At 51.5% G+C, this 27,619-nt stretch overlaps 2 protein-coding genes across 3 annotated transcripts in view; one reads left to right on the top strand and one right to left on the bottom strand.

Moving 5' to 3' along the window:
* Positions 1-11,440: 11,440 nt before the first annotated feature.
* Mrps22 (mitochondrial ribosomal protein S22) lies at positions 11,441-23,351 on the top strand. Of its 2 annotated transcripts, none has more exons than XM_042665701.1 (8): positions 11,441-11,598; positions 13,438-13,601; positions 15,097-15,261; positions 18,237-18,380; positions 18,624-18,707; positions 20,416-20,561; positions 21,930-22,038; positions 22,747-23,351. In XM_042665701.1, exons 1-8 carry the CDS (start codon positions 11,451-11,453, stop codon positions 22,840-22,842), a joined length of 1,056 nt encoding a protein of 351 aa, XP_042521635.1. In that variant the 5' UTR covers positions 11,441-11,450; the 3' UTR covers positions 22,843-23,351. The 2 variants fall into 2 exon arrangements, with proteins under 2 accessions (XP_042521635.1, XP_042521634.1); XM_042665700.1 differs by having other exon boundaries at positions 13,435-13,601.
* The window catches only part of Copb2 (COPI coat complex subunit beta 2), a 30,268-nt gene continuing 25,779 nt past the window's right edge, over positions 23,131-27,619 (bottom strand). The window contains exons 14-22 of the mRNA XM_042665699.1: positions 27,212-27,342; positions 26,775-26,982; positions 25,784-25,894; positions 24,836-25,050; positions 24,157-24,249; positions 23,898-24,078; positions 23,736-23,804; positions 23,591-23,662; positions 23,131-23,440 (exon numbers count right to left, since the gene is read on the bottom strand). Of these exons, the coding sequence (XP_042521633.1) occupies positions 23,345-23,440; positions 23,591-23,662; positions 23,736-23,804; positions 23,898-24,078; positions 24,157-24,249; positions 24,836-25,050; positions 25,784-25,894; positions 26,775-26,982; positions 27,212-27,342 (1,176 nt within the window). The 3' untranslated portion in view covers positions 23,131-23,344. The remainder of the gene's footprint in view (positions 23,441-23,590; positions 23,663-23,735; positions 23,805-23,897; positions 24,079-24,156; positions 24,250-24,835; positions 25,051-25,783; positions 25,895-26,774; positions 26,983-27,211; positions 27,343-27,619) is intronic.

The raw sequence follows: 27,619 nt of genomic DNA, 5'->3' as shown, positions 1-27,619 counted from the left end.
TGTTCATTCAGTGCAGTAAACACAGGAGAGCTGAGAGCCCAGGCATCATGGAGACTGAATTTATGACCATCACTTCTGTTTTATTCGATTGGATTTTCTTGACAAAGAAACACAAACAAGAAAACCCTCCCTACATTAGACTCAGTGTCTCCATCCATTCAGGTTCCTGTAACGGAGGGCCGGAGAACAAGTGACATCAAAACCGGAAACTCATTTCTCATGGTTCTGGAGGCTGGAAATCCCAAGTACCAGCATGCCTGGGTTCTCCAAGGCTTCCTTTCCCACGTGGCACACTGCCCCTTCTGCTTGTGGCCTCACGTGGGGTAAGGAGAGTGAGCTACTTCTGGCTCTCTTAATCCACTTAGAAAATCTCACACTTGCAGTACCTGCAAGTCCTACTTCCAAATATCATCACAGTGCGTTTCAGCATATGAAACGGGGCAGGTAGGGGACCAATAGTCAATCCACTCAGATTCCATTCACTCAGATTACTCCCTCGGCAAGGCCTTCTTGATGGACACCCTGGGCTCCCAGGAAGAGGGGAGAGCACTGGGGCAGGGAGGCCCAGGAGCAGGTGTGGTCTCTGCATACTGGAAACTACCGTCCAGGTAAAGCAATGAGACCAGCACCGTCTCCACTGGCTGCAGCGTTCAGCAATATGACACGTGGGTGAGAGACGGGTCCCAGGGAGGAGACAAGTTCTGGTCCTGGCTCAGTGACTTCCCAGGCCGTGGCCATTGCTAGGGCTCTCTGGGTCTTATTTTTTTTCTCAGCTGTTGGAAGATTAACATAGTTTTAACCTGAAATACGCTCCCCTCCCCTGCACCCGGCAAATGCTCATCCCCAGCTGGTGACCCTTTTGGAAGACAGTGGAAATTAAGGAGGTGGCGTCGTGTTGGAGGAGGTAGGCTGCTGGGGCCGTGTGGGTATTTGGTTCTGAGAGACACGCTCCTCGCTCAGCTTCCTAGCTGCCAGGAGGTGAGCAGCTCTGCAGAAGCAGCTGCTCCTCACCGTGACACCCCGCCCCACCCCACCCCAACAATGCAGCCAAGAAACTTTGAGAACAAAACTTCAGAAACCGTTATTGAAACCGCCCTTTCCTTTTATAGAATGATGTCTCTCTGTCACTAGATCTGTGAGGACAGGCAGGTATGACGGGTCAGTCTCTGGTCCGGCCACGGAGAACTCAGATCAGTCAGCACTCCAGGCTCACTTGCTTGGACTGAGCTGAATTGTTAGGGTAGATGGGGCTTGGTGTGTATGAATCCACGCACATGTGTGTCCCATGGCTGTGCCTCTCATCCTGTATCCCCGTGTGCATTCCCGTGTATGTTGGTGTTGGTGTGGGGAGCAGAATGAGGTAGAGACAGCCACCCTGTCCCCCCTGGACTGGCCCCAGCCGGTCCAGCCCAGCCCATGAGGCCTTGCAGTGACCTTCCTTACAAGGTCTGAGTCATGGCATAGACACGGCCCCTGGCGCTGCCCTCCCTCTGGCCCCTGCCTGGGTGGCGTGCGTGTGGACGTGGCCAGCATCTCCTGCCCCCTTCCCCCCCAGTTTCCCGGCTACTCAGTAAGGAACAGATTATAATTCCCAGGCAGGCTGCATCTGCAACCAACTTGAGGGGAATCATTGTCGAGCAAGTTGAAAGGGGTAAAAAAAAAAAAAAAATTTGTAGTAAAAGAACTTCAATCCAGCCAGCCAGCCGTGTCATTAAATTAGGTTAATCTAAATCCTCAGAGCCCAATTTCGCAGCCTGCGCCGCGACCTCTGCGCGGCTCCCTGCAGCTGTCCTGGCAGAGCTCTCAGCACCGGGGTACTTCGGAGGATGGTGGGCCTGGCCTTCACCCCCAGGGGACACCCCCGGAGCCCTCTAGAGATACCTAGCGGGTCCTCGGGGACGTGGGTATGCCGGAGGAAGCGGAGCGGACAGGCAGACCGGTGTCCTGTGCTGTCCCCACCTCTCCTGAGCTCTCAACCTCTCCAGGCCTCGGGTCCCTCATGCAGGCCGGGGGGGGGGGGGGCGCACTGTGGACCAGACATGGGCCACAAGGGCAGGAACTGGGGGTGCTGGGGGCGGGGGAACCAAAGTGGAGGGGGAGGCCAGATTCCCATCTGGTTGGCGTGATGGTGTGAACCTGCTCTGCTTCATCCAGAGTCCATTCAGACATTGGTCCCTTAATCCAGTCCTTCCGGAGACCCTTGGCTGTCCCACTCTGTTATTTACTTACTAATCTTTCCCTCCCTCCCTTCAGCGCCCCTCCCCCCCACCCCCATATTTTGGAAGACTTGCCCGCTAGGCCCCTCTATCTTTCTAGTGGCTTCTAGGCATGAGGAGAACTTGCGGTCTCCTGCTACAAGAACCTAGACCGTACCCCCCCCCCCCATTTGCTCCGCTCTTCTCTCCCTGTCTCTTGCTTCCTGTGGCTCTTTCTGGGGTGCCATCGCCTTTAGCTCCCCTCTGGGATCTGTGGGAGCTGATGGTGGCCTTTCCAGGAGGCGCTTGGGGAGAAGGTGCCCGCCGAGCTGATGGAGGAGCTAGCGGGGATGTGTGGCCTGGCTCCCCTCCCCCTTTGATCAAAAGCCTCTGAACCCCCGATGACATCCCACGGCGTAGTCCTCTATTAATCAGAAAAGCCTTGACAGATGTAAGCAATTTGTCTTTGGAGGGGACCGGAGTGGGGGGGGGGTGAAGGAGCCCAGCTCAGCCGGTCAAAGCCGAGAAGACGCGGAGGGTGGGGTCTCAAAATGGGGGCTGAATACATGCATACTAAGAAGGTGGGGTGCGCGAGCAGCCAGGCACATCAGAAAGAGAAGCGTTTTCATTTCAAAGCATATTTCTCCCTTGATTGAACAGCCCCCCCACTACCATCACCGAACCACGATGCTGGAATGAGGCCCGAGATCCAGGGGTTAATCCTCCCCAGACCCTTTTGGGGTTCAGAGGCATGGAGAGATGGGGCCCGGCCCGTGGGGCTCAGGTGTGGCGGTCTCCAGGCTTCTCAGAGTGTCACGTGCTACTTTTTCCTGCTGGCTGGGGGCGGGGGGGTGATGCTCAGCTTCTAAACAACAACAACAAAACACACACCATGCAAATGAACCTGCGATGCTACAAGTCAGAGACCCAGAAGAGAAATCCCATCAGGACAGGCAGATAAATAACACAGGGGAATGGTTTTGTTACAGGGGCGAGGTGAGGACAAAGTGCCCGACACCACCAGGGGACACTTCCTAGGAGAGGGGACGAGAGCTGGCTTTTAAAGGACAAACAGAGTCACGTGACCCAGGCTTTCCCTTGGACTCATCCTCATGGCCAAGGGTCAGCGGGGGCCTCCCGTCTCCCTTGCAGAGACATCTGTCAGGAGCTAAGTCTGACTCATCGCTCTGTCCCCTTGGCTCTGCGAGGGCTTCCCAGCCCTAGCTAGGACCAGTGAGATGGACTTGTGGACAGTGGGGAAAGACATGCGGACAGACATAAGGCAGCACGGGAATGCGGAGGCCCAAAGCCCGGAGGTCCAGGTTGGTGAGGCCGCATCTCAATGGTACTGCACAGTATCAGGAGAGCAGAACATGGAATTGCATTTCTCAGTTTCTATTCCAATTTCTGGCACCATATAAAGGCAGCTCTGAGATGTAACTGCGAGTGTGTGTGTGTGTGTGTGTACTGCTACTAGGTTTGGTCTCTGCCCCTTAGTTTTTCCACTCAAGGCCGGTGCTCTACCATATGAGCCATTCCTCCATTTTCGACTTCTTGGTAGTTAATTGGAGCTAAGAGTCGCAGCAGACTTTTCTGCTCGGACTGGTTTGGGACCACAATCCCCAGCATCTCAGCCTCCTGAGTAGCTAGGACTGCAGGCGTGAGCTGCCGGCGCCCCGCTCTACTGAGAAGTAGTATATGATCTTATTCCCATGATGGCTTGTGTTTTCAGGAGGGGGGCTCCATGAATCTTTTTAGATGCTTCAAACATAGACTTTTAAGACTGGCTCTTGCAAGTTTCCCAACCTAGAGCCAATGTTTTGATCCTTGTCCTCCTTCCTTCCCCTCTCCATAAACACCTCACAGGCTCTGCCAAGCTGTTCTGTGGTCTGGATTTACAGATCTGTGACTCACCCAAGTGAGCAGGAACATGAAAAGATGGCGCTGGGGAGAAATATGTGGGGAGGGACGGGAGAGGTCAGTGCCTCCCCCAGTCAGGGCGGCTCCCACAGCTTTTCCTAATAAACAACTTCCCAGGGCCCTTTGAATTCTTCTAGAGAGGAGAGGAGGGGAGAGGAGGGGAAGGAGAGGAGGGGAGGAGAGGAAGACCCTGCCAGGGACCCTCAAGCAGCTCAGGCAGGAAACCAAGCGGGGAGTTGAGCTGGCCATCATTAATCACCTGCTGTTTACCAGACACTGTGCTAGGCCATCCCATAAAGGATGCCCAGAGAGGACCAGCTGCCCTGGGTTAAGTACACGGCTAGTAGACGGAGAGCAGGAATTCAAGGTGGGGCTGTTGGCTCCCAGCTACATTCTCATCATGATGCACAGCGGTCCTGGGTCTTTCGAAAGGGCCCGAGCCTCCACACCGTGCAGATCTGTGTGGACTGCAGCATCCCCCAGGATGCTCTCTGATGCTAAGGACTCCCGCCAGGGTCCAGGTAGTTTGGGGTGGAGGGCTTCCATTGTTGTTGTTAGAGGCTCAGCTCCGTGTTTCCTCCTTGAAGGCCCAGCGCCCAGCAAGCTCCAGGAGAAGGTCACATGCATGTGCAATTCATTTCCCGATCCCAGGCTTTCCTCCAGCTCTGAGATCCCTCTACGGGACTATCTCAATGTCACCCCGAAACATACACCCCATGTGCACACCACACAACATATCCACACATCACACACCATACACATGAACTATACAATGTATACATACCATACATTGCACGCACATCACATGACATATACACATACCACACACCGCACATCATGCATATACACACCACACACCACACGCACCCCGTGCATATACACATACCACACACTGCACACACACACCACACAATATATCCTCACATCACACACTGCACACACACACACCACACAACATATGTACACACCACATACCACATACCTCGTGCATACACACACACCACATACCATACATACACCACACCATACACATATCCCATGCATATACACATACCACAAAACATATCCACACACCACACACACACCACAACATATACCACACAATGCACACAGATACCACACAACATATATGCACGCCACACAACATATACATACCACAAACCACACACACCACACAATATATACACACCACACACCGCACACACACCGTGCATATATACACACCACACATCATATACACACACTGTACAGTACTATGCACATATAGTACATATATGCATACAACACAATGCACACCTACACCACACTACACATAAACACATTACACAGGACCACATGCATGCACACTATACACATAGACACTAACACACACACACACACACACACACAGATCTGCAGAGCTCTTCCATGGCTTCTCCGGCCTTCGTTTGTTTCATACTCTCTGGGTGCCTGCTATGACACTGCCAGCCACCTCCTGAATGCTAGCCATATATCCACACTGTGCCCAGATTTCGTGTACATTATCAGCCAAGACCCACAGAGGCCAGACGATCACTGAGTCGGGGGAGGGGGGCAGCTTGTGGAACCCCATAGCTGCCTGCTCAGAGCACTAGGGTTCACAATTCTCTTCCACCCGCAGACCAAGTGAATAAGTCAACTTCTTCTCCTGCCCCGATAGACTGAGCAGCTTCATCTAACGAGTTGTTTCCCTGTGGAGGGCCTGCCCCCTCAGCCCTCAGCGCCATTGAACACAACTTTCCTGTGCGTTTCCCACCTGCATGGGTAGGGTATTTGGGCTGTGCAATTTCTGAATGGGTCTGTGTATGGGGAGAAGAGGCAAGAACGGGAGTAGGTGGGCTGAGGGACTTCGGCCTCAGAGTGTCAGCAGTGTCTGCAGGACTTTGGGGAGGACCTTTGCAAGTGGGCACGGAAGGTCATATAGCAGTTCACTGGGAAGGTGAAAAGGTCCGTGTTTCCTCTCCCCCACGCCAAGTCCACCCACCTTCTCCAGGAAGTCTTTCTTGTGCTTCCCAGCCAAGTGGATCCCTCTGGAGTAGAGCTGCATGCAGAGTGGTCGTGGCTCGTGCTGCACTGGTTTGTGGGCCTGTGGAAGACCCAGAGGCAGGAAAACTGGCTGAAGGGACAGGGTCATCTGCTGACCACCCAGCAGGTGGCGCTGTTCACGACAGCTCATCGTAAGATCAGCCCAAGAGCTGGACATCTTGTCTTTATGGAAGCCAGGAGTGGGCATTGGAAACCAGCAGACTCAGTCTGTGGCAGCTGAGCAGGTCCTAGAAGGTGTATGGAGGTGTAGCTCACCCACTTCTCAGAAGGGCCCAGGCGGCCGTAGTGGGGCCCCAGCCCCACCCCCACGAGCTGGAGAGGCGCTGGGGCTCACTAGAGGGGTGCTGTCCATTGAAAGGGGTGGGGCTCAGTGTCCAGCGAGGTCATTCTTCCAACCAGACCTGATAGGTAACAGACATGCGTGCTGGGGGTGAGCCGGTGGGCAGCCGCCCCTCTGCCCAACTCCCCCGCCTGCCAGCTGGGGGGAGCTCCCCACCCCCACAGGTGCTCTGACAACGTGCCTCAGAATACATGAAACATGAGGCCATCCCCATAATCAGAGCTGACTGGTGGGAAAATTAAACACAGAAGGGCACGCCGGACCCACCCCCCCAGCCTCCCTCTCCACCTTCTCCAGGGCACAGCCTCACTCTGAGCGCCTTTTGAGGGAGTCTGACCCCACCGTCACCCAGGGTGGAGGCCCCTCCACCTGATGTGTCTGGATCAACTGAGGCAGAGAGACTGAGGAGAACGAGGAGGCGACGAGAGGGAAAGCCTTTGGTGGGAAGCATTCCTTCTGTTCCCTTAAGGCCTCATGGCTGGATAGCCGCCTCCTCCTCCTCCCCTCCTCCCCCTCCTCCTTCCTCTTCCTCTTTTCTTCTTTTCTCCTCCTTCACCACCACGTCCTCCTCCTCTTCTTCCTCCTCCTTTCTTCTTCTTTCCTCCTCCTCCTCTACCTCTTCCTCCTCCTCTACCTCTTCCTTCTCCTCCACCTCCTCTTCCTCCACCTCCTCCTCCTCCACCTCCTCCTCCTCCTCCTCTCACATTTCATACCTGGGCCCACCTGGACCATGACTCCCCAGAGTGTCCTCCCGTGTTAGCTGGGATGACAGGTGTATTCCACCACGCTCAGCTTTTTCTGTTGAGACGGGGATCTGGTGAACTTTTAGCCCTGGCTGGCTTAGAACCTTGATGGTTGATGGTCTAGCTCTCTGCCTGCCAAGTAGCTGGGATTACAGACACGAGCTGCTGCTGGTGGCGTCACTTTGCTCTTGATCATGAAATGTGAGAGCCTATCTCAGAATTAAGCAGAACAAGGCAGGCTAGAGGCCTGGCTCCGATGGTAGCTATACCGCCGGCCTGGAGTGAAAAAGCTAAGTCGCAGTGCTGAGTTCGAGTAGGTGAGGGGGAAAGGAGAGGGGAAAGGGGGTGTGTCCGTGCAGATGTGCGCATCTGGCACTCAGGAGGGACGGAAAAAGTCTTCTCTCCTGCGACCCAACTGTGGTCCCACAGCGCCATCTACTGCCCATCTGGCAGAGCCTGCCCAGCAGAGGAGGGCGCTGCCCTGGAACCCACAGGCTCAATACCAGCCACCCGCTCCCCCCCCCCCCTCGCCTCCTCTTCACCCCCTCCCCACCTCCAGTGGCCCTCTGTCCATCACCCCACCCACCCCACCCCTGCTGCCCAGCCACCCCCAGAGCAGCTGCTCCTTTTCCCCACAAACCACTGTGGAAGGTGATCCTCAGATCTCAGCCCCCTGAGTGTGGCTAGGATTACCAGCACCCAGCTTTACATCCACAAGAAGCAACCAAGGTACTTCCCCCACCCCTACCCCTCCCCACACCAGCCTCTCCCACCCCAGATCCCAGAAATCTTGTGTGAGATGGAATTAAGCTCAGGCCAGTGACCTGAGCCTGCTCGAGGCCATCAGATACATCACATTTTTGGTTTTTTTTTTCCCCCATGAAAGAAATTTCCAACGGGCTCCTTAACCTTTGCAAATACCAGCTCTCAAGTCCTGACTGAGCTGAAAAACAGCCTCGTGACAGACCACCCGGCTGTGCGGGGACAGGAATTACTTTCAACCCAGGCCAGCATCCCTCAGACAGAACGTTCCACATACCAGACCTGACAACGGCCAGCTCTCAGGAGAGGGGAGCCAAGTGCTGTCTATTACAGATCGCTGCAATGTGTGACACGGGGTGGACGCCGGGCTCAGGTCGCCGCGGGGGCAGCCGGGGTGGCAGGACAGAGCCAGCCTCGGTGCCTCTCCGCCTTCCCGTCCCTGTGCTCTGGGAGGGAGCGTCCGTCTCTCAGCATGGACAGATGTAGCCTCAGCCTCTGGTGATGCTTTTCTGCTTTTCACGTGCTGTCTGTGACAGAATTGTAGTTTGGTGGGTGCTCTCAGGAGAGGGGTCAATGTCCCATGCAGTTTGGAGATGAACAGGGTTGGACTACCCTACCCCAGGCGGAGGAAGTCTCTCCCTCCTTCTCTTCTGACCCAAAGGACTAGCTATATAATTTCTGGATGTCCTAGCGAGTTCCCCCTGAAACACATGTGGAACAGATTTTGCACCATAAAAGTTCCAGAGACCCTAGAGTATAGTCTTTGTTTTGAGTTAATTGAGCAGGCTTGGGCAAACCCTTAGCCCAAGAGCCTCAGCTTAAACACACAGATGGCGGTGACACAGCGATGCCCTGTGTGCTTAAACAGCTGGCCACGAAGACCAGCAGGGCCAGTGAAAAGCCAGTGTTCTCCACGCGAGATGGAAAGATGCTATAGTAGTTAACCATATCTTTCACCATCCCCGGCACTAGACAAGGTTTTCCTGTGCACAAATAGGCTTGCCCAAGCACATCTTCAGATGTGTTCCCTCTTTCTCTAGGGTTATCAGAAACAGTCCAGCAGGTCCTGGCTCTGCTTGGCACTGCTACTCATTATCCTACTACCTGGCCTGTTGCATCTCAGCCACAATCAAGTGGATACTCTCCAAGCTTCTCACTCCTGAAGCTGCTAACACAACCTTACGTCTTCTCAGCCAAGGACATGGACGGTCAAGGTTACCCATCATACACTCCCTCTGTGAGAAACTTGGCATCAGATGCTCACAGTAATTTATTCTCACCTGACCTGTAATAATCCTTGGGTGGTAGAGATAAGGAGGATCTTAGTTCAAGGTCAGCCCCAGGCACAAAGTGATCCAGATCCCATCTCAACTAATAAAACTGGATGTGCCCTGGTAAGGAAGATTTTTTTTTTGGTCAGTCGTGGGGCCTGAACTAGGCCTGGGTTCTGTGCCTCAGCTCTTCAGCTGTAGATAGCGCTCTATCACTTGAGCCACAGCCCCACTTCCAGCTTTTTCTGCTTATGTGGTGCTGAGGAATTGAACCGAGGGCCTCATGCATGCAAAGCAAGTGCTCTACCACTGAGCCACCTTCCCAGCCCCTGGTAAGGAAGATTTGTGAAAGGACAGTGAAAGGCTTTCTGGGCAAGACAGACTCTCACTCCATCTCTGTGGATTCTCTGCTTCTGAGATAGGCTCCATTTTTCTGCTTTTTGCTGTAGACTGTCTTCTGCTCATCCGTCAGCAAGCTCACTGCTGAAAAAAAAAGCTGGGTCCGTAATTTCCTTCAAATTTCTACCTCCAGTTTCTGTGGCTCTTAGTTTGGATTAAGAGAAATCTGCTTGGTGCGTGGCCAGCTGGGCAGGCTGAGAAATGCCTCTCTTCCTTCTTTTATCCTCAAAGAGAAGTTATTTCCTAGCCCTGGGAACTTGGGAAGGTTGCCGTATCTGGGCAGTAGGCTCCTGGCAGGTGTGAGGACGCTAAAGATCTTCAAACGAGGAGACTGTCTTTTATTATCAAGGTGGGCTTGATACAGGCACACGCGTGCCTGTGACACGGAAGACGCACGGGGGCCTTTGCACAGACACGAGAGAACATGCCGGCGTGATGGTGGAGGCGGAGGTGGGAGCCGGGCAGTCACAAGCCCACCTAGCGGCAGGGCAGGGCGTCAGGGCAGGGCGTCAGGGCAGGGCCAGGCAGGGCAGGGCAGGGCAAGGCAGCAGGGCAGGGCAGGGCAGGTCAGGTCAGGGCAGCAGGGCAGGGCAGGGCAGGGCAGGGCAGGACAGGGCAGGGCAGGACAGGGCGGCAGGGCAGGGCAGGGCAGGTCAGGGCAGGGCAGCAGGGCAGGGAAGGTCAGGGCAGCAGGGCAGGGCAGCAGGGCAGGGCAGGGCAGGGCAGGGCAGGGCAGGTCAGGGCAGCAGGGCAGGGCAGGGCAGGGCAGGGCAGGGCAGCAGGGCAGGGCAGGGCAGCAGGGCAGGTCAGGGCAGCAGGGCAGGACAGGGCAGCAGGGCAGGGCAGGGCGGCAGGGCAGGGCAGGGCGGCAGGGCAGGGCAGGGCAGGGCAGCAGGGCAGGACAGGGCAGCAGGGCAGGGCAGGGCAGCAGGGCAGGGCAGGGCGGCAGGGCAGGGCAGGGCAGGGCAGGGCGGCAGGGCAGCAGGGCAGGGCAGCAGGGCAGGGCAGGGCAGCAGGGCAGGGCAGGGCAGCAGGGCAGGGCAGGGCAGGGCAGGTCAGGGCAGCAGGGCAGGACAGGGCAGCAGGGCAGGGCAGGGCGGCAGGGCAGGGCAGGGCAGGGCAGGGCGGCAGGGCAGCAGGGCAGGGCAGCAGGGCAGGGCAGGGCAGCAGGGCAGGGCAGGGCAGCAGGGCAGGGCAGCAGGGCAGGGCAGGGCAGGGCAGGGCAGGGCAGGCCTGCGCTCTGCCGGGGCGGCGGAGGGCGGGTGGCTGTGGTGGGTTCTGAGTTGTGTCTGCAGCAGTGGTAGGAGGAGGCTCCGGGCCGTGGGGTGATAAGCTCGGACCCTGGGCAGCTCCGTGCGGCCGGGCTGTGAAGAGGCGTGCTGAGAGGAGCGGCGGGCTCGGGCAGGTCAGGTGTGCGTGTGCGTGTGCGAGGGCTCGGCCACGCCGGGATGGGCGTGTGCTCGCCAAGTGGGGCTGGAGCCATCCGACGGCAAGTTGGCTTTGATCTGGGAAGGTTTGGACAGGTGCGGACGTGTGTCGTGTGGCGCCATGGGGAGGAATAGAATTCCAGGGAGAGAGCACCTGCCCAGCCCCTTCCACACCGCCGGGAGCGCGGGCCCAGCCCGTCCCAGGCCCAGCGGGCTCCGGCGCGCTCGGCCTGCCGCGAGACTACATTCCCCACAATGCCTCGCGAACGGAGCGCCGAGGGCCGGAAGTCCCGCCGACCACTTCCGGCTCCCAGCGGCCTCAGCGAAGCATGGCGGCCTTCAGGGTGCCCGCGTCCCTCTGGAGGCTCCTGCGAGGTCCTCGCGGCCCGCAGCGGCCCCGGGGCCGGGCGCTGCTCCAGCCGCCGCCCCGGCCGGGCGAGGCGGGCCCGCCGCGCCGCCGGCTCAGCGCGGAGGCCGGTGAGTCGCCGCCGGGGGCCCGGCGCGGCCGGCACCTGCGCTTGCCGCCCTCGCGTGAGCCCCTTTCTCGCAAGGCTTTGGCCGGCTACGTGTCCGGGCTCGTGTACATATGGGCGGCTGGGGGACTGGAGCCCCGGGCGGAATTGGGGGGACCCGGCCGTGAGGAGAGACAGGGCCGTGAGGAGAGACAGGGCCGTGAGGAGAGCCAGGGCCGTGAGGGGGGACAGGGCCGTGAGGAGAGACAGGGCCGTGAGGAGAGACAGGGCCGTGAGGAGGGACAGGGCCGTGAGGAGAGCCAGGGCCGTGAGGAGAGACAGGGCCGTGAGGAGAGACAGGGCCGTGAGGAGGGACAGGGCCGTGAGGAGAGACAGGGCCGTGAGGAGGGACAGGGCCGTGAGGGGGGACAGGGCCGTGAGGAGAGACAGGGCCGTGAGGAGAGACAGGGCCGTGAGGAGGGACAGGGCCGTGAGGGGGGACAGGGCCGTGAGGAGAGACAGGGCCGTGAGGAGAGACAGGGCCGTGAGGAAAGCCAGGGCCGTGAGGAGGGACAGGGCCGTGAGGAGGGACACGGCCGTGAGGGGGGACACGGCCGTGAGGGGGGACACGGCCGTGAGGGGGGACACGGCCGTGAGGGGGGACAGGGCCGTGAGGGGGGACAGGGCCCTGAGGAGGGACAGGGCCGTGAGGAGAGACAGGGCCGTGAGGAGAGACAGGGCCGTGAGGGGGGACAGGGCCGTGAGGGGGGGAGGACCAGGCTGTGAGGAGGGAAGAGGGAGGGAGGTTTGATTATAGCTTTAGGTTTGAGAGTAAAAGTTGAGGGGCTGGGAAGGTGGCTCAGCAGTAGAGCGCTCACCTAGCATGCATAAAGCCCTGGGTTCGATTCCTCAGTACCATATACACACAGAAAAACCCACAAGTGGTGCTGTGGCTCAAGTGGTAAAGTACCAGCCTTGAGCAAAAGACTCAGGGACAGCGCCCAGGCCCTGCCCCAGGACCCCCCTTCCCCCCAAAACAAAGTAAAAGTCAAGGTAGTTTCTCAAATTGAACAGCATTATCATTCCCAGGTCAAGAAGTGTGTAGCAGGGCTGGGAAGGTGGTTCAGTGGTAGAGCACTTGCCTTGCAATGCATGAGGCCCTGGGTTCAGTTCTCAGCACCACATAAGCATAAAGAAAAAAGCTGGAAGTGGCGCTGTGGCTCAGGTGGTAGAGCGCTAGCCTTGAGCTGAAGAGCTGAGGGACAGCGCCCAGGTCCACAGTTCAAGCCCCAAGACTGGACCCACCCAAAAAAAAAAAAAAAAGTGTGTAGGCCCGGAGCAATGCAAGATTAGATGAGTTGAGATGGAAAGGGAGGCATAGTGAAACCTGTTTCTGATTTGTTACATTTGAGCTGCTTTCAGATTTGGGTAGTTAGGTAAAAAATTAAGGCCTATCAGAATAAAAAAGGTAACTGAAGTAAGTGGGTGGGATTGTCTGAGCTCCTGTGCAGGACATGGAAGAGAGGCAGTTAGTACAGAGAGCATGCTGGGTAGAGCAGGCAGACCACTTTAGCTTGTTTCTGAGTGATTCTGGAAGCCACTGGCGTGTTTCAAACAGGAGAACCCAGCTTGGTGCTCTTTTTGGGAGATTAGTAATAAGTAATCTGTGCTTTGTGGTGAGGCCAGAAAGAGGTAAGGGAGACTAAGGCGAGGGCTGAGAATGGTCTTGACTAGAAAAATGGTAGTGGGAATGAATGTTTTAAACAGGTTAATGGGGTACAGCAGGCCGTACATTCTGTGTCAGTGGGAGATCTTAGATTGTCATAGTTGCCATAGTGTTATTTGCTAAAATCTATCTCTGCAGAGTCAGGTAGCTCAGAGATGAAGAAACCAACATTTATGGATGAGGAAGTACAAAGTATCCTCATCAAGATGACAGGCTTGGACCTGGAGAAGATTTTTAAGCCAGCCATACAAGAGCTGAAGCCGCCAACCTATAAGCTGATGACCCAGGCACAGCTGGAAGAGGTACGTGAACACAGATGTTGGCAGAATGCCTTTTTTTAAGGAGTAAAGATTTCCAGAGGCATCCAGTCATGGGGCCTGAACTCTGGGCCTGTCCCTCAGCTCTTCAGCTTAAGGCTAGTGCTCTACCACTTGAGCCACAGCCCCACTTCTAGCTTTTTCTGCTTATGTGGTGCTGATGAATGGAACCCAGGGTCTCATGCATGCAAGGCAAGCGCTCTACCACTGAGCCACCTTCCCAGCCCAGCTTCCACAGATTCTTAACACAGCTGCCCTTCCTCAGGCCCTGGTGGTCCAGGCACAGAACAAGAAATGTGAGTAGAAGGCTGATAGAAGGCAGGAGCATAACTAGTTGAGCAGACTCAAGGGCTCTGGTCAAGTGTGGGGGTCCAAACAGTCCCCCACTGCCCCATCCCAGCCTGTGCGTCCTTTCCCCTGTCACTCTAAGTTCCTTCAGGAGAAATATCTATGAGCTTTGGTGATGCTGTGAGATCACACTGAGCAGCATCTGGTCAGACACCACTCTTCGAGCTATGGCAATTGAGTCCTTTGTGCACTACACTTTGACATGTGAACACGTCAACTAGTAGTCACAGCAGAAAGTTAAAACATCCAATAGCTGATCATATGAAGGAGGAGTCCCCTTTCCTCCTCTCGGACAGGACTGCTTCAGTAATATGACATGAAGCAGAGCCCGTGGCTGCGGCTTCCTACAGGTTACCTCGTGTCTCCTTTCCCAGCAAGTGGAGGTGGATCTGGGCAGCCCATGATCCTGGTGCAGTCACGCTGCATTGCTCTGCTGTTCACATGGTTAAGTCTACAGCCGGCACTTGGGGCCAGTGCCCACCTGCTCAGGTGTAGCTTTGCACTCACCCATCTCTAGCTACAAATTCTTTTTTTTTTTTCACATTTTTTATTGTGATTAAGTGGTTACATAATTTCCTAAATTTCACAGTATTGTGGGATAGTGATGCTCAGTTAAAGTCACAAAACACATTCTAACTTTCCTGGAGCAGATTGTCTTATCACGGTCTATAACATTTATGAGTTCTATGAGCTTTGTCATACAGTTATCTCTTCCACATTTGGTGATGTGTACATTTCTTTTGTTTTGCATAGCATCAGCTGTTCCCTCTTTCCCACTTGTTCCCTCCCTCCCATCGCTGCCATTGAGTTGCTTAGTTCATTTTGATCAATGTCCAGTGCAGCTGATGGGTCCCGCTATTATATGTTTTTCCCTGATTCCCTCTAGTTCTGTGTCGTCTTCCTTGTTCCTATCTGGTGTACACATATATACCATCCATGTGATCAGAAGCGTGGGGTTATTTAGTAGTGATTCAACCAGAAGAGTGGAAGTCCTTTCTTTAAGTCCTGTTAATTTTGTCATATCACCTAACACTTTGGATTTAACATCCACTTATCAGGGAGACCATGTATCTGGCTACAAATTCTTTTGCTGTCATTTTGCTGACATTCCTTAAACATTTCTTTTCTGTAGGCGACCAGGAAGGCGACTGAGGTAGCCAGAGTACAGTTAAAAATGCCACCAGTTCTGGAAGAACGAACACCAATAAATGACATACTAGCAGAGGACAAGATTTTGGAAGGAACAGAAACAAACAGATATGTGTTTACCGATATATCCTACAGCATACCACACCGGGTGAGTGTGTGCCTAATGGCACAGCGATCTTCGTCTGAAATACCCTTGGCCATGGGGCTGAGGGATGCTGTGACCTGCCAGTCTCTAAAGTTTCAAAACCAGAGTTCCTGGGACTGGGTGAGAGTCTTCTGGAAGATACAATATAAGGACATGATGTGCAGACTAGTGCACGTCATTGCTACTGTTTCCCTTCAAATTTTAGTTAGAACAAAGCACTTACAGGAGACAGAACCCATCCACAAGCCTCACATAGACAAAAACAAGGCACTATTGGAAGGAAATTATTTTTGCCTAAGTTATACTGATCTCCTCTGCTGAGACTTTTGAGTGGAGTGATTTTGGTGAGGGGGAGTGGGTGGTGACTGGTGCTTGAACTCAGGCCTTGGGTGCTATCCATTGGCTTTTCCATTCAAGACTGACACTTCCATTTGAGCCACAGCTGCACTTGCGCTTTTTGGTGGTGAATTAGACCTAAGAGTCTCACAGACTTTCTTTTCTTGGCTGGCTTTGAACCTTGATCCTCAGATCTCAGCCTCCTGAGTAGGATTACAGGTGTGTCATTGCCACGCCCAGCTTCCTATGGATTTCTTGATGCTAAGATCAGAAGGCTTCCAGTGGATTTTCAGTTCGCAATAAGAATGACAGTTGTTTTTCAGATAGTTTTCAGACCACAATTTGTTTGTTGGTCATGGGGCCTGGACGCTGTCCCTCAGCTCCTCAGCTCAAGGCTAGCCCTCTACCACATGAGCCACAGCGCCACTTCCAGCTTTTTCTGTTTATGTGGTGTTGAGGAATGGAACCCAGGGTCTCATGCATGCAAGGCAAGCACTCTACCACTGCGCCACCTTTTCCAGATCCCAGACCACTGCTTTTTATTCTTTACTCATCTTCCTTTGATTGCCAGTTCGAAAGAATGCATGCTGGTCCTGGTCCTTGGACTCAATCCCTTTGTAAGCTACAGCTCCACTTTTATTGAGTAGTTTGTTGGACTTTCCTGCCAAAGTTGGCTATGAACACTGGTCCTTGGATGTCAGCCTACTGAGTAGCTAAAATTAAAGGCATGAGCCACTGGTGCCTGACTAACCAGAACTTCCAATGTGTATGTTTTGTATTTGAGCCTTGAGCATAAAGAATAAAAAGGGTAATTTACAGTTTACTCAAAATGCACTAGGAGATGAAAGGCTGCTGGGTTTGGAGAGCAAGCTCCTGAGTCACTGTGATTACAGGATCCTTGTTGGGGACACATGTTTAGCTTTGACCTACTCTGCAGCGGTGATGAAATTTGTAATTTATCCTCCCAACACATCCAGAGACTCACGCTTCTGTGAAGGTAGGGTCTGCCATCTGCTTCACTTATGCATTAGCAGGTATGAACTGGTTATTCGCAGTTTGCAAAGCTCTGCATGTATCTTTTAAGAGAGTTCTGGTTATTGCCAGGAATTATTCACTCTTCCTGTCCCTTTCCGGTCACATGGCAGTATTGGAGAGGTGTCTGGAATCTTGTACATCACAAATGGCCAGGCGCATGGCACAGATAGTGGTGTGTGTTGGTGCCACAGGAAGAAGCGAGCTTGTGGCAGGGCGTGGCTGGAGGAGCGGAGAGACCACGCCGGCGGACCAGCTGGCATCTCTGATGTACTGTTGAATGTGGTGTCACAGAAGTGCAGAAGTAAGACTGTGGTAGTGAATTTGTTCACTTTATCCCCAAGCCAGCATAGACTATAAAGTGGTAAAATCTGTCCCGGTGAGACACTGGGATGGAAAAAGGGAATAATATGAAAGTCTTAGTTGGGTACTGGTGGCTCATGGCTGTAATCCTAGCTATTCAGGAGCCTGAGATCTGAGGATCAAAGTTTGAAGCCAGCCAGAGTTGGAAAATTCTTGAGACTCTTCTCTCCAGTTAATCAGCAAAAAGCCAGAAGGTGAGCTAAGGCTCAAGTGATAAAGCAGGATGCCTGAGTTCAAGCTCCAGGACTGGCACACACATAAAAAAAAAAATGGATTTGGAGGGCTAGGAAGGTGCTTGCCTTGCATGCATGAGGCCCTGGGTTTGATTCCTCAGCACCACATAAGCAAAAAGAAAAAAGCTGGAAGTGGCGCTGTGGCTCAAGTGGTAGAGCGCTAGCCTTGAGCTGCAGAGTTGAGGGACAGAGCCCAGGCCCAGAGTTCAGGCCAAAAAAATGGATTTGAGTGGATCTCAGGTTTAAAACATTTTTTTTTATTAACATTGTACAAAGAAGTTTCATTGTTTTATTTCCATACATGCATTAATGTACTTTGACCAAATTTATCCTCTCCTTTTTAAAAATCTCCTCCTTTTGGACAGTTTTTAATGTGTTTTATTATTCTGGCTTCATACTTGCGTATAAGGACTTTGATTATATTTATTTCCCTACCCCTCAGACTTCCCTTGAGCCTTCTTAGGTCAGGTTGTTGTTTTGTGTGTTTGTCTTGCCAGTCCTAGGTTTTGAATTCTGGCCCTGGGCACTGTCTCTGAGCTTCTTTTTGCTCAATGCTAGTGCTCTACCACTTGAGCCACAACACCACTTCCGGCTTTTTTGAGTAGTTTGAAGTAAGAGTCTCATGGATTTACCTGCCTGGGTTGGCTTTAAATTGAACCGTGATCCTGAGATCTCAGCCTCCTGAGTAGCTAGGATTATAGGTGTGAGCCACCACCATCCAGCTCCAGCTCAAGTCAGTTTTAGTTGCATCATTTCACGCACTGCTCTCACGTTAGAACGAAACATTCTTGGTTCTCGTTTTGGCTAGACAGGTGTGCGTCCTGACCAGCGAAAGTGGCATCACACCTCGCCGTGCCTTCAGGATGTACAATTGCTGAGTCCCTGATTGTACCTTGCATTTCTGTTCCAGTTGCATTTTATATTTGTGACTGCAAACCAGTCTTAGTGACTTCGTGGGACACAGGAGCTAAACTAAATCCTCACACTCATCACCAATCATGCTTTCCACTTCAGGAGCGCTTTATTGTTGTCAGAGAACCAAGTGGCACACTGCGCAAAGCCTCTTGGGAAGAAAGGGACCGGATGATACAAATTTATTTCCCAAAACAAGGCCGTAGAGTTCTGCCACCAGTAATTTTCAAGGAAGAGAACATTAAGGTATGTGAGCTGTTTATTCTAGGCTCAGTGGGGATGATCTGTGGATGCTGGTGCTTGGCAGTTTGCCTTGATGAGTGTGAATTCTAATGGTAGCATGAACAGCTGCCACCTCTCACAATTGGCTCGTGTGTGATTTGAATCCAGATGTGGCCGTTGCAGCCTGTGTTGTTTCTTTATGCCTCTGGGTGGGCCTAGCGGGGTGTAAACTGTGGAATTCCTTCTGATCCCAGCCTGTGATTTCAGACCATGTACAACCAGGACCGGCACGCTGATGTCCTCAATCTCTGTGTCGCCCAATTTGAACCAGATTCCAAAGAGTATATCCAAGTGAGTGCATTTTATACCTTCTACAGCATGGCTTCAATACTGTTAGAGCAAGACTTTTAGTCTAGAGTTCTTGAAATGGGGAAGTGTCTGAAAACTTACTGAGTACAGATTCGTGCCGGGTGTGTATTTTATCAGTCAACCCTTAAGGATGAATTGAGGCTTGGAGAACTGAGTGCGCTGGCAGCTGCACTGCAAGTAGGTGGTAGGTTTGGGCCACATGTTGACAGTGCCCCCCACAGGAGCAAGGCTGTTTACACTGTCCACGTTGCATGTGTGTCTTACAACGGTGCTTGTGTTCATGGTGCCTTGTGTGTGTAAGGTGGTAGCATGGGTAGGTGGGGTGCTGGGTCAGAATCTGCCGTTGCATGACTATTTGGGTCCAGGTGCTGGGAAAATATGCAATAATCGTCATATCAGGCCTACAATGTTAGGTAATGAGTCACCAAATGCTCTCAGAGTGGTATTGAAGACTTCGTGGGAGGACGGGAACCCTGGCAGGGAGTGCAGAGGTATTTCAGGTGCAAGTGGATGAGCAGCAGCTGGCAACCCGAGTTTTCCTGTCAGTGAGTCAGGGAATGGGAAGATGGATGGGGCCACAGGCGACCTTGGCAGGCGTAGGGCACTTGGGTCAGGCTTTTCAAGGCCTTTTTTCTTTGAACTGGAGTTCATGCTTCCTACCCTGATTTTTGCTGCTTTTGGGATAGCATTGTGCAGTGACCTGCCTCAGTGCGGTGTCCCGCTGTATAGCTAGGATATAGTATAGCTTTCCCCTTGAGGGTCTTGCAAACTTTTCTGACCAAGCTGGTCTCCAACTGCAATCCCCTCAATCTCAGCCTTCCAGATAGCTAGGACTACAGGACTTGTGCCTGGTCTTTTGAATCCTTTTAAACAGAGGCATTCCCTATCTGAGTCCTTGTTTAGGAAGAACAATCTGGAAGGAGATCTGAAGGGACATTACTTAGTAAGATAACATGAGATAAGGGTAGATTCTTTTACTTTTAGGCTGTACTGGGGTTTGAACTCAGGATCTGCTTGCTTTGCTGGTTCCCTACCACTTGAGTCTTACCTCCTGTCCAGCTTTTTGCCAGTTATTTTTTTTCGGTCATGGGGCCTGAACTGAAGAGCTCAGGGACAAGGCTAGCACTCTACCACTCGAGCCACAGCGCCACTTCCAGCTTTTTCTGCTTATGTGGTGCTAAGGAATCGAACCCAGAGCCTCATGCCTGCAAGGCAAGCACTCTACTGCTGAGATACCTTCCCAGCCCCTGCCAGTTATTTTTGATAAGTCTTGGTTTTCTGCCCAGGCCTGACCCTGATCCTAGCTGAGCACCTAGGATTACAGTCATGAGCCACTGGTGCCCAGCTGAAAAAAGATTTTTCCCATTGGCCAAGAGATGGTGGCCTGTTACCAGTGGTCGATCTATAGGGACCTGGAGTATGGCTGCCTTAGATCTGACAAGGCCAGGCGTGCTTGGCGTTTGGCCGTCATCTAGCCCAGCGCTTCTTTACTGAGGCTCCCCTGCTAAGCTAAGGTGGCTGAGAGGAGTGGTACGACTCCTCCCTCCGGTGGACTGGTGAGGTGGAGGCTGGTGAGGTGGAGGCAGCTGGAGTCACTTTCCTCACGAGCGAGCACTCACCAGTCAGTGCAAACTGAATGCTGCTCCTTCCCTTTTGTTTACCTGTCTCTGAAGTGCATTTTACCTGACAGATTCATCACCAGACCTATGAAGACATAGACAGACACGGCAAGTATGACCTGTTACGCTCAACAAGGCACTTCGGTGGAATGGCCTGGTACTTTGTCAATAAGAAAATGATTGACGGTTTGCTGATTGACCAGATCCAAAGAGATTTGTAAGTATGGGCTGAGTAAGTAAAACAGCACATCTGACATCTGACGTTCAGCCATGGCGTCTTTGCCGCAGATGGAGGTTTTCATTGTGTATGGCATTACTCAGCCTTTCCTTGCCTGGCCTGCTTTTTGTTTGCCCCAAAGGGGTAAGTTCTCTGAAAGAACAGTGGCTTTGTTCTGGACAGTGTACTCTGTGCTGACTGTCCCTGGGTTTACCAGTTCTCCTGGGTACCCATGAACTTTCAAGATTCTTGAGAGGAAATATAAAGATGATGTGAGCTCTAACAGGTGGCGTTTTCTAGTAGAAATAGTTACAGGATTTTCCAGTAAAAATTGTCATTTAACTTACAAAAATTATTTTTGCTTTGGATTACCCTGGCTTTTGCAAAATTCCTACGTCATCAGACAAGTGAGTCTGGTTAACTTAAGGGTACACAGGCAGGCAAGGCATTTGGGACCAGAAGGTGCATTGTGTGGTCTAGGGTGGAGCCCACATCTCATAGAGCATTGTTTGTGGTGACTGCCAGGCCAGTGCTTCTCTGGTAGTGTGATTTCAGAAGGCCGGGGTGGGTGTGGGGGTGGAGGTATGTATTCCTTCATGCCCCCCCAGGGTGATGGGGGCTGCCTTTATGAATTGACTATTTAGCAAGCTTACTATTCATATGCTCTCGTAAGCATTAGAGTAACTCAGAAATACCTCAGTTTGAAAATTAACGTTCTCTACTGCAAGGTGGTGACATCTGTAAACTTTAATCTGCTGGGAGGGAGCTTTGAGTACAGAACCCCACTGGGTTGTTTTCAGCAGTGGGCGCTACAGCCCAAAGTCCCGGACAGCAGTGCGTTTCCACACAAACCATTTCAGACTCAGTCAAGATAGGCTGCTGATGTGTCTGACCTGCTCAACTTCCGGTTTGCCTCACTAGGAAGACTGCAGTAGAGTGTCCTGTGGGTGTTCTACTGGTCTAGGGTCTTTTCTTGGGATTCTAGGGGTCCTTACAGAGGTGTGCCACTAACAGCAGGTGACTTGGAGGACCCTCTGTCTCTTCGTCTGGTTGTATTGTACTCTTCAGTGTTGGTGAAGCGGGCTGGCCTGGACATCATCTAACCTTATAGAATGTTGCGTCTTTGGAAAAGGATGTTCCAGTTCCAAAAAGAACACAGCAATGTTTAGAATATGCTCCCCTCATAAATTAGCCCCCTGCCTACCTCATGGCAAGGGAGATTAGTCAGTTTTTTTTTTCCCTGAATGAGTTCCCCCTGCCATGAGGGAAATCTCAAATACAGCTTAGCTTGAAGTTGGCGCACACTTTCAGGGGACTGAAGCAAATGAGGCCTCCCTCCTCCCATAACGTTAACCTGTTCACTTTCAGAGTTGATGATGCCACCAGCCTAGTCCAGCTCTATCACATGCTGCATCCAGATGGCCAGTCAGCCCGCGAGGCCAAAGAGCAGGCTGCTGAGGGAGTAAACTTAATTAAGGTAAAGCGTCTTTTCACGGTGCCCTGTCTTGTGATAATTGATTTGGGAAAAATTCAGAAGTGGGCCATATTTAATAGTAACAAAGTAGATTTGTGAACATGGGACATCTGTATGGCTACAGCCCCTATTTTTCTAGTTCCTGGACAATCAAAATAGGCAGGTGCATCTGAGGTAGCCAAGTTACCAGCAGGGCAGGGTGGAGGCTTAGAAGATGGCCAGGAATGGCTTCCTGCCCTTCACCCTGGGCACCTTTCACCAGGGGAGGGGTCTGGCTTGGGTTTACATTGTCTACTGGAGGCCAGATGGTATTTTCAGGAAGGGGAGATTCCTGAGTAATCTTTCTAGGGCTCAGCTTAGACATGGTTTTGGGGAATGGGCTTTCCAATAGTGTTTTGCATTCTGCAACACAGCTCTCCTTACTAAGGTCAGAATGATGTCACTGGCAGCCAGGTAGAATTGGTGATGGTCACATGGGTTATGGAGAAGATTGGAGTCTACTAGTTCTCATCCTCTCAGGCAGTGAGGCTTAGAATTAGCATTATGTGATTGTGTTGCTCTATTTTAAGAGGGACAATTACTGTGAAATATGGAAGAACCTAAATGGGCTCTTTTTTCCTATTAGAGAAATGCTAATCATGACTTGACACTGCTGTATCAATAGTGGATACCGTACTGCTTTAACACGGTTTTAAACACCATTTTAAACAGGTTTTTGCAAAAACAGAAGCACAGAAGGGAGCCTATCTAGAGTTAACACTACAAACTTACCAAGAAGCCTTCGTAAGCCAATCAGCAGCTTCCTGAAGATATGTAAGAAGATACATTTCACTAAATATGTCCTCTTTTTAAAATGTTCTTTTGTAGTTTTCTATAACTTCCTTTCTAAAAGTATAAACTGTTGCTCTACATAATAAAAGACAGCACAGAAAGTGTATACAAGAGAAGCAGCTTGCTAAGACTAGACAGTCGCTGACTGCAGAAATGTTCCAGAAAATACTGGACATGAGTCAGGGGATACTAAGCTCCCTGGCCAGCCAAGCTGCACAGACCACAGCAGATTTCCATTGTTCAGAAAGGAGGAAACAAGTTTTTCATTGATTCAAAAGGTGTTTATGGGATATGGTCTAACAAAGAAACATAGTAATTTAAATGCTGCACATAAATTCCTCTTAAGAGGAGGCTGAGCTGACCCTTTGGGCTGACTGCGCCTACATACAAAAATTGAGGGAGTTTCTCAGAGTTCTGAGCACTGAGGTGAGGGTGGGGATCAATGCCTTTATATAATAATAAAAGGAGTAAGATTACATCAGTCATCCAGAATGTCTTCATCCAGATTGATGTCTATTGTGTCAATATCTTCTAATTCCAGATTATCCAAATCCACTTCTAGTTCAAGTAAGCTCTGCAAATGAAAAAGGAAGTTACATAGTACTGGGTTAACAGAACTAAATTTCCTTCACAGCATCCCACCACAAAGCCCTGCTCAGAAACTGATTGTGTAAGCTGCAGAAGCTTTTTGCTGCTATGGGAGAAGGGGGGGAGTCTGACCCACCTTTTCATCCTTGGTGGCCGTCTGGGAGGTGCAGATAACTGGAGTGGGGGAGGGAGACTTTCCCTCCAGTTCCTGAAAGTCCAAGCAAAGGTACTTATGAAGACAAAGGAGGTTTCCCTGGGAAAAGGAGACAGTGTCCACTAACCTGCTGTGCTGTGGGTCTGGAGGGCTGGAATCCTTTTGCCTCTTCCATAACGTTTCTTTCTTCATTTGGCTGTGAGGAAATGAGCAGTGATGCATGCTGGCTCTCACGTCATGCCTGACGGAGGAGCGCCGCCCAGACCCCAGGTCCTGTGCTGCTACTCACCGTGACAAGTGGGTACTGTTTGGCAGGCCACAAGTCAGCATGCGTTTCTTTCACCCACTCTTCAACCACAAAGGCTTCTTTTAGTCCAGGGAAAAGGTTTTCGTATTCTGTTGGGTCAGCGAGAGATTCTGCTGCTTTCTGGTTGACTTTGGAAAGATTCTCCCTCCAGAGTTTCACCACCCTGTGAACCAAGCAGGCACCAAGTAAGTGTGCACTGGCTGTGCTAGATAGAAACACTGGAATATAATGCAAGTCTTACCTTGAAACCTGGCTGGGTAAGTAGGTCCGGGCCAGGAAGGCAGCCTCTGGCAGTCTTCCGGTTCGAATCAGGAGTTCTAGGCATGCATCAAGCCTAAGGTAAAAAAGGCAGCACTATGGCATCCTTCCTCTCTGCACCCTCCCTCTCTCCTTTTCTCCCTCCCCCTCTCTCTTTCTGCCTCTTCCCCTTTCTCCTCCCTTTCCTCCCTCTTCTCTCCTCTCCCCCCTTCCCTCTCTCTCCCTCCTCTTCCCCTTTCTCCTCTCTTCCCTCTCTCTCCTCTCCCCCCTTCCCTGTCTCTCCCTCCTCCTCCCTCCCTTCTCTCTACCATGGCCACTGAGTTTTACTGGGTGGCAGGCAGGTCCACCAATGTAACTAGCTGCCAGTTTGAGGTGCAACTTCTGCACGTTATGGCTGGACCTTCACCCTCCCTAGTGCTTGCCATGAACAGGCCAAGGCCGTCCAGTCTGGGTAGTCACCTGCTGCACAATGCAGTGCTGCAGCCGTCACTGGGAGGCTGCTGAGAAATGGGCTCCAAAGCCTTCCCACCCTGCGCTGTTTAGTCCCAGTTAGATGTGATGCTGGAGAGCACAGATTGAAGGTCACTGCAAGCAAGGCAGCACGGCCTTCTGCCACCCACCATTCCCCCCGTCCTCGCATCAAGACCATGGCTTATACTTACTTGCCCTGTAAAAAGTAGCTCATGAACGCCACGTTGTTCTTGCCATCCCTCTCTGCGCCCTCTGCGAGCTTGTTGACCATGCTTGCGTTTCCGGAGGCAGTGGCCAAGAGCAGCAGGCCCCCGTAGTCCTGGGCGTGGTGCAGGCACTCCTGGGCTAGGCCAAATTGGCATTTACTGATGGCGAGTTCAGCGAGCTGTTTCCACTTCTGCTCTGACTGCAAGAAAGAGCTGCATGTTAAAATGTCTGACGTCCCCACATGACTCAGTTTTAAGTCTTGAACATGCTGGCAGTGGTGAGGACATGAATGAGTAAATACAGGTATATCATATATCTAATAGAGATGGATGTCGACAGAAGAAACTTGTTAGTTCTATCAAAACAAGGCATAAATTAAGATGAGGAAATACAAATGATAGTTACCTTGCAATCACCTGCATGAGCAAATACCATGTTTTTAAAAGGAGAGAAAAACTGTCCTTAAGTGTTTACTATTATGTACAGCTTCTCAGAAGTAGAGTTCCACAAGTGATTGATTTTAACACAGCATAGCTAGGATTTATGCAGCCCAGTCTAAAATTAACTTACGAGTAACTGCTAGACTTCAGTACACAACGTTGCTGAACTGTCTTGTCAAGGTCAGAGCCCTTTTGTAAAAGCAACCCCCGGCCTGCCATTTCAGGACACTGGCACACTGCTATTCTTCCTGTTCTTGGTCAGAGTTCCCAGATTACCTTAAATCTTTTTTTCCCCCTCTCATAAAACAATCTTAATCCCAGAAAACACTTCAAATTACAATGCCAAGGCTACTTTGAACACAATCTAATTCATTTGTGGAAAAATTAATGCATCTTTAGAGGCAAAATGACTCACCAAGTAAGTCACTAATCTTTTTCAACCAAACGTACTTATTTCCCATCAGTTAAAAAAATTTATGAAGCAGTACATACCTCTGCTTCCACTGCTAACTGGTACGCAATTTTTAACTCTCCAAGTTGGAGAGCAAGCTCAAAACGATGCTCAGGATCCGTGGACACAGTCAGAGCCTGCTGCTTAAAGCCCTGAAGAATTCAAAGAATACAGTGTACGCTCATCCCTCTGCAGACAAGTCTCACAACTTAAAAGAAGCAAATAAAATACTAATCAAGCCTGGTGCCAGTGGCTCACGCCTGTCATCCTAGCTACTCAGGAGGCTGAGATCTGAGATTGTGGTTCAAAGCCAGACCATTCAGAAAAGTCTGACTTATCTCCATCCACTTAATCACTAGGGTAAACCTGAAGTGGTGTTGTGGTTCAAGTGGTAGAGCGCTGGCCTATGAGCTGAAGAGCTCAGGGACAGCGCCCAGGCCCAGAGTTTAAGCCCCACGACCCACAAAAAATAAAGATAAAATACTGATTAGACAAATTAAGGAGTTAACTGATAAACCTGGAAGATAAAATATTCAATTACACGATGCCCATTTTGCTCTGGGCCCAGCCACCGTGGTGGTCCTGCCTCCTCTTCCCTGCTGGCTGAGACAGGTGCACTCCATCACAGAGCCCTTGGTAGAGTCTCAAACATTTATGCCCTCGCCAGCCTGAAACCATATCCCTGTCTCCTGCCTGCCTTGTGGCTGTAGCTTTCTCAGCAACGAGGTCTACTGTTTTTCTTTTTTTTTTTTTTAAAGACAATTTAAGATGGCCAGTGCATACTAACAATTCTTTTTTTTTTGGGTCCGGTCATGGGGCCTGAACTCTGGCCTGGGCGCTGTCCCTCAGCTCTTCAGCTCAAGGCTAGCGCTCTACCACTTGAGCCACAGCGCCACTCCCGGCTTTTTTCATTTTGCTTATGTGGTGCTGAGGAATTGAACCCAGGGCCTCAGGCATGCAAGGCAAGCGCTCTACCACTGAGCCACCTTCCCAGCCCTAACAATTCTTTCAAAACGAAAAGGAATAACTTACTTGCTTTTCCAGGAAGTGTGCTACTCTGGTCCTCTGTTCCTTTGGAATGGTAGGAAGAACCTTATCGGCCATGCCAAAATCTCTCCGCATGACGGCTGTCTGGTATTCCAGGACTGACACGAGCAGGGAGTAGCTAACGATGTTCAGTTCCTTATCCCCCAGGTAAAGCCGGTTGTCTTTAGGAATGTAACCCAGGAGATACATCGTCCTGTGGTAGGACAAAAAAAAAAAGATAAATGCGAGAGCGGCCCACACCTTCAGTTACACATGAAAATGCCTCCCTCAAAATCAACGTGATTTTGGTTACAATAGGCAGCTTCCTAAAACCTCAATACAAAAAAAAATCTACTTATCAGTGCTGCAAATCAGCAGGTTTTGTTTTAAAGGCATATTTTTAAAATGAGAAATCTGAAAGAGGAAAACAGAATGGTAGCTACCTGTCCAAGTGGGCAATGGTGACTATTTCTCCTCCGACATAATAATTTAATCTGTTCACAGAACTCGTATAAATGAAGCAGTCCCCTACCCACAGCCCTGTTTTCACAATTTCCTGGATCTCACCAAGAACCTGGGAGAAAGAAAACGGATTATTACCATCTTACCCAGCATTAGTAAAGCTGTCATTTGTGAGAAGCTGAATATAATGAGTGCTAAGGTAACAGAATGTAAGGTAAAATTATTCCAAGAAGGAAAATCTATCTTAAAAACATCCTAGTGGAGGGCTGGGAAGGTGGCTCAGTGGTAGAGTGCTTGCCTTGCATGCCTGAGGCCCTGGGTTCGATTCCTCAGCACCACATAAGCAAAAAGAAAAAAGCCAAGAGTGGCGCTGTGGCTCAAGTGGTATA

This window comes from Dipodomys spectabilis, unplaced genomic scaffold (genome assembly GCF_019054845.1).
Source record: "Dipodomys spectabilis isolate Male_0828 unplaced genomic scaffold, ASM1905484v1 ptg000342l, whole genome shotgun sequence".
Classification (NCBI taxonomy): Eukaryota; Metazoa; Chordata; class Mammalia; order Rodentia; family Heteromyidae; genus Dipodomys; species Dipodomys spectabilis.
Note: the sequence above shows the minus strand (reverse complement) of the source record. Positions and strands in the feature narration are given on the sequence as shown.

Bases quoted from the DNA above. Each gene is read 5' to 3' on its own strand.
- Mrps22 (XM_042665700.1), top strand. From the start codon at position 11,451: ATGGCGGCCTTCAGGGTGCCCGCGTCCCTCTGGAGGCTCCTGCGAGGT. The intron at 11,599-13,434 runs GTGAGTCGCCGC...AATCTATCTCTG, and splicing joins CCGGCTCAGCGCGGAGGCCG to CAGAGTCAGGTAGCTCAGAG. The intron at 22,039-22,746 runs GTAAAGCGTCTT...CATTTTAAACAG, and splicing joins AGGGAGTAAACTTAATTAAG to GTTTTTGCAAAAACAGAAGC.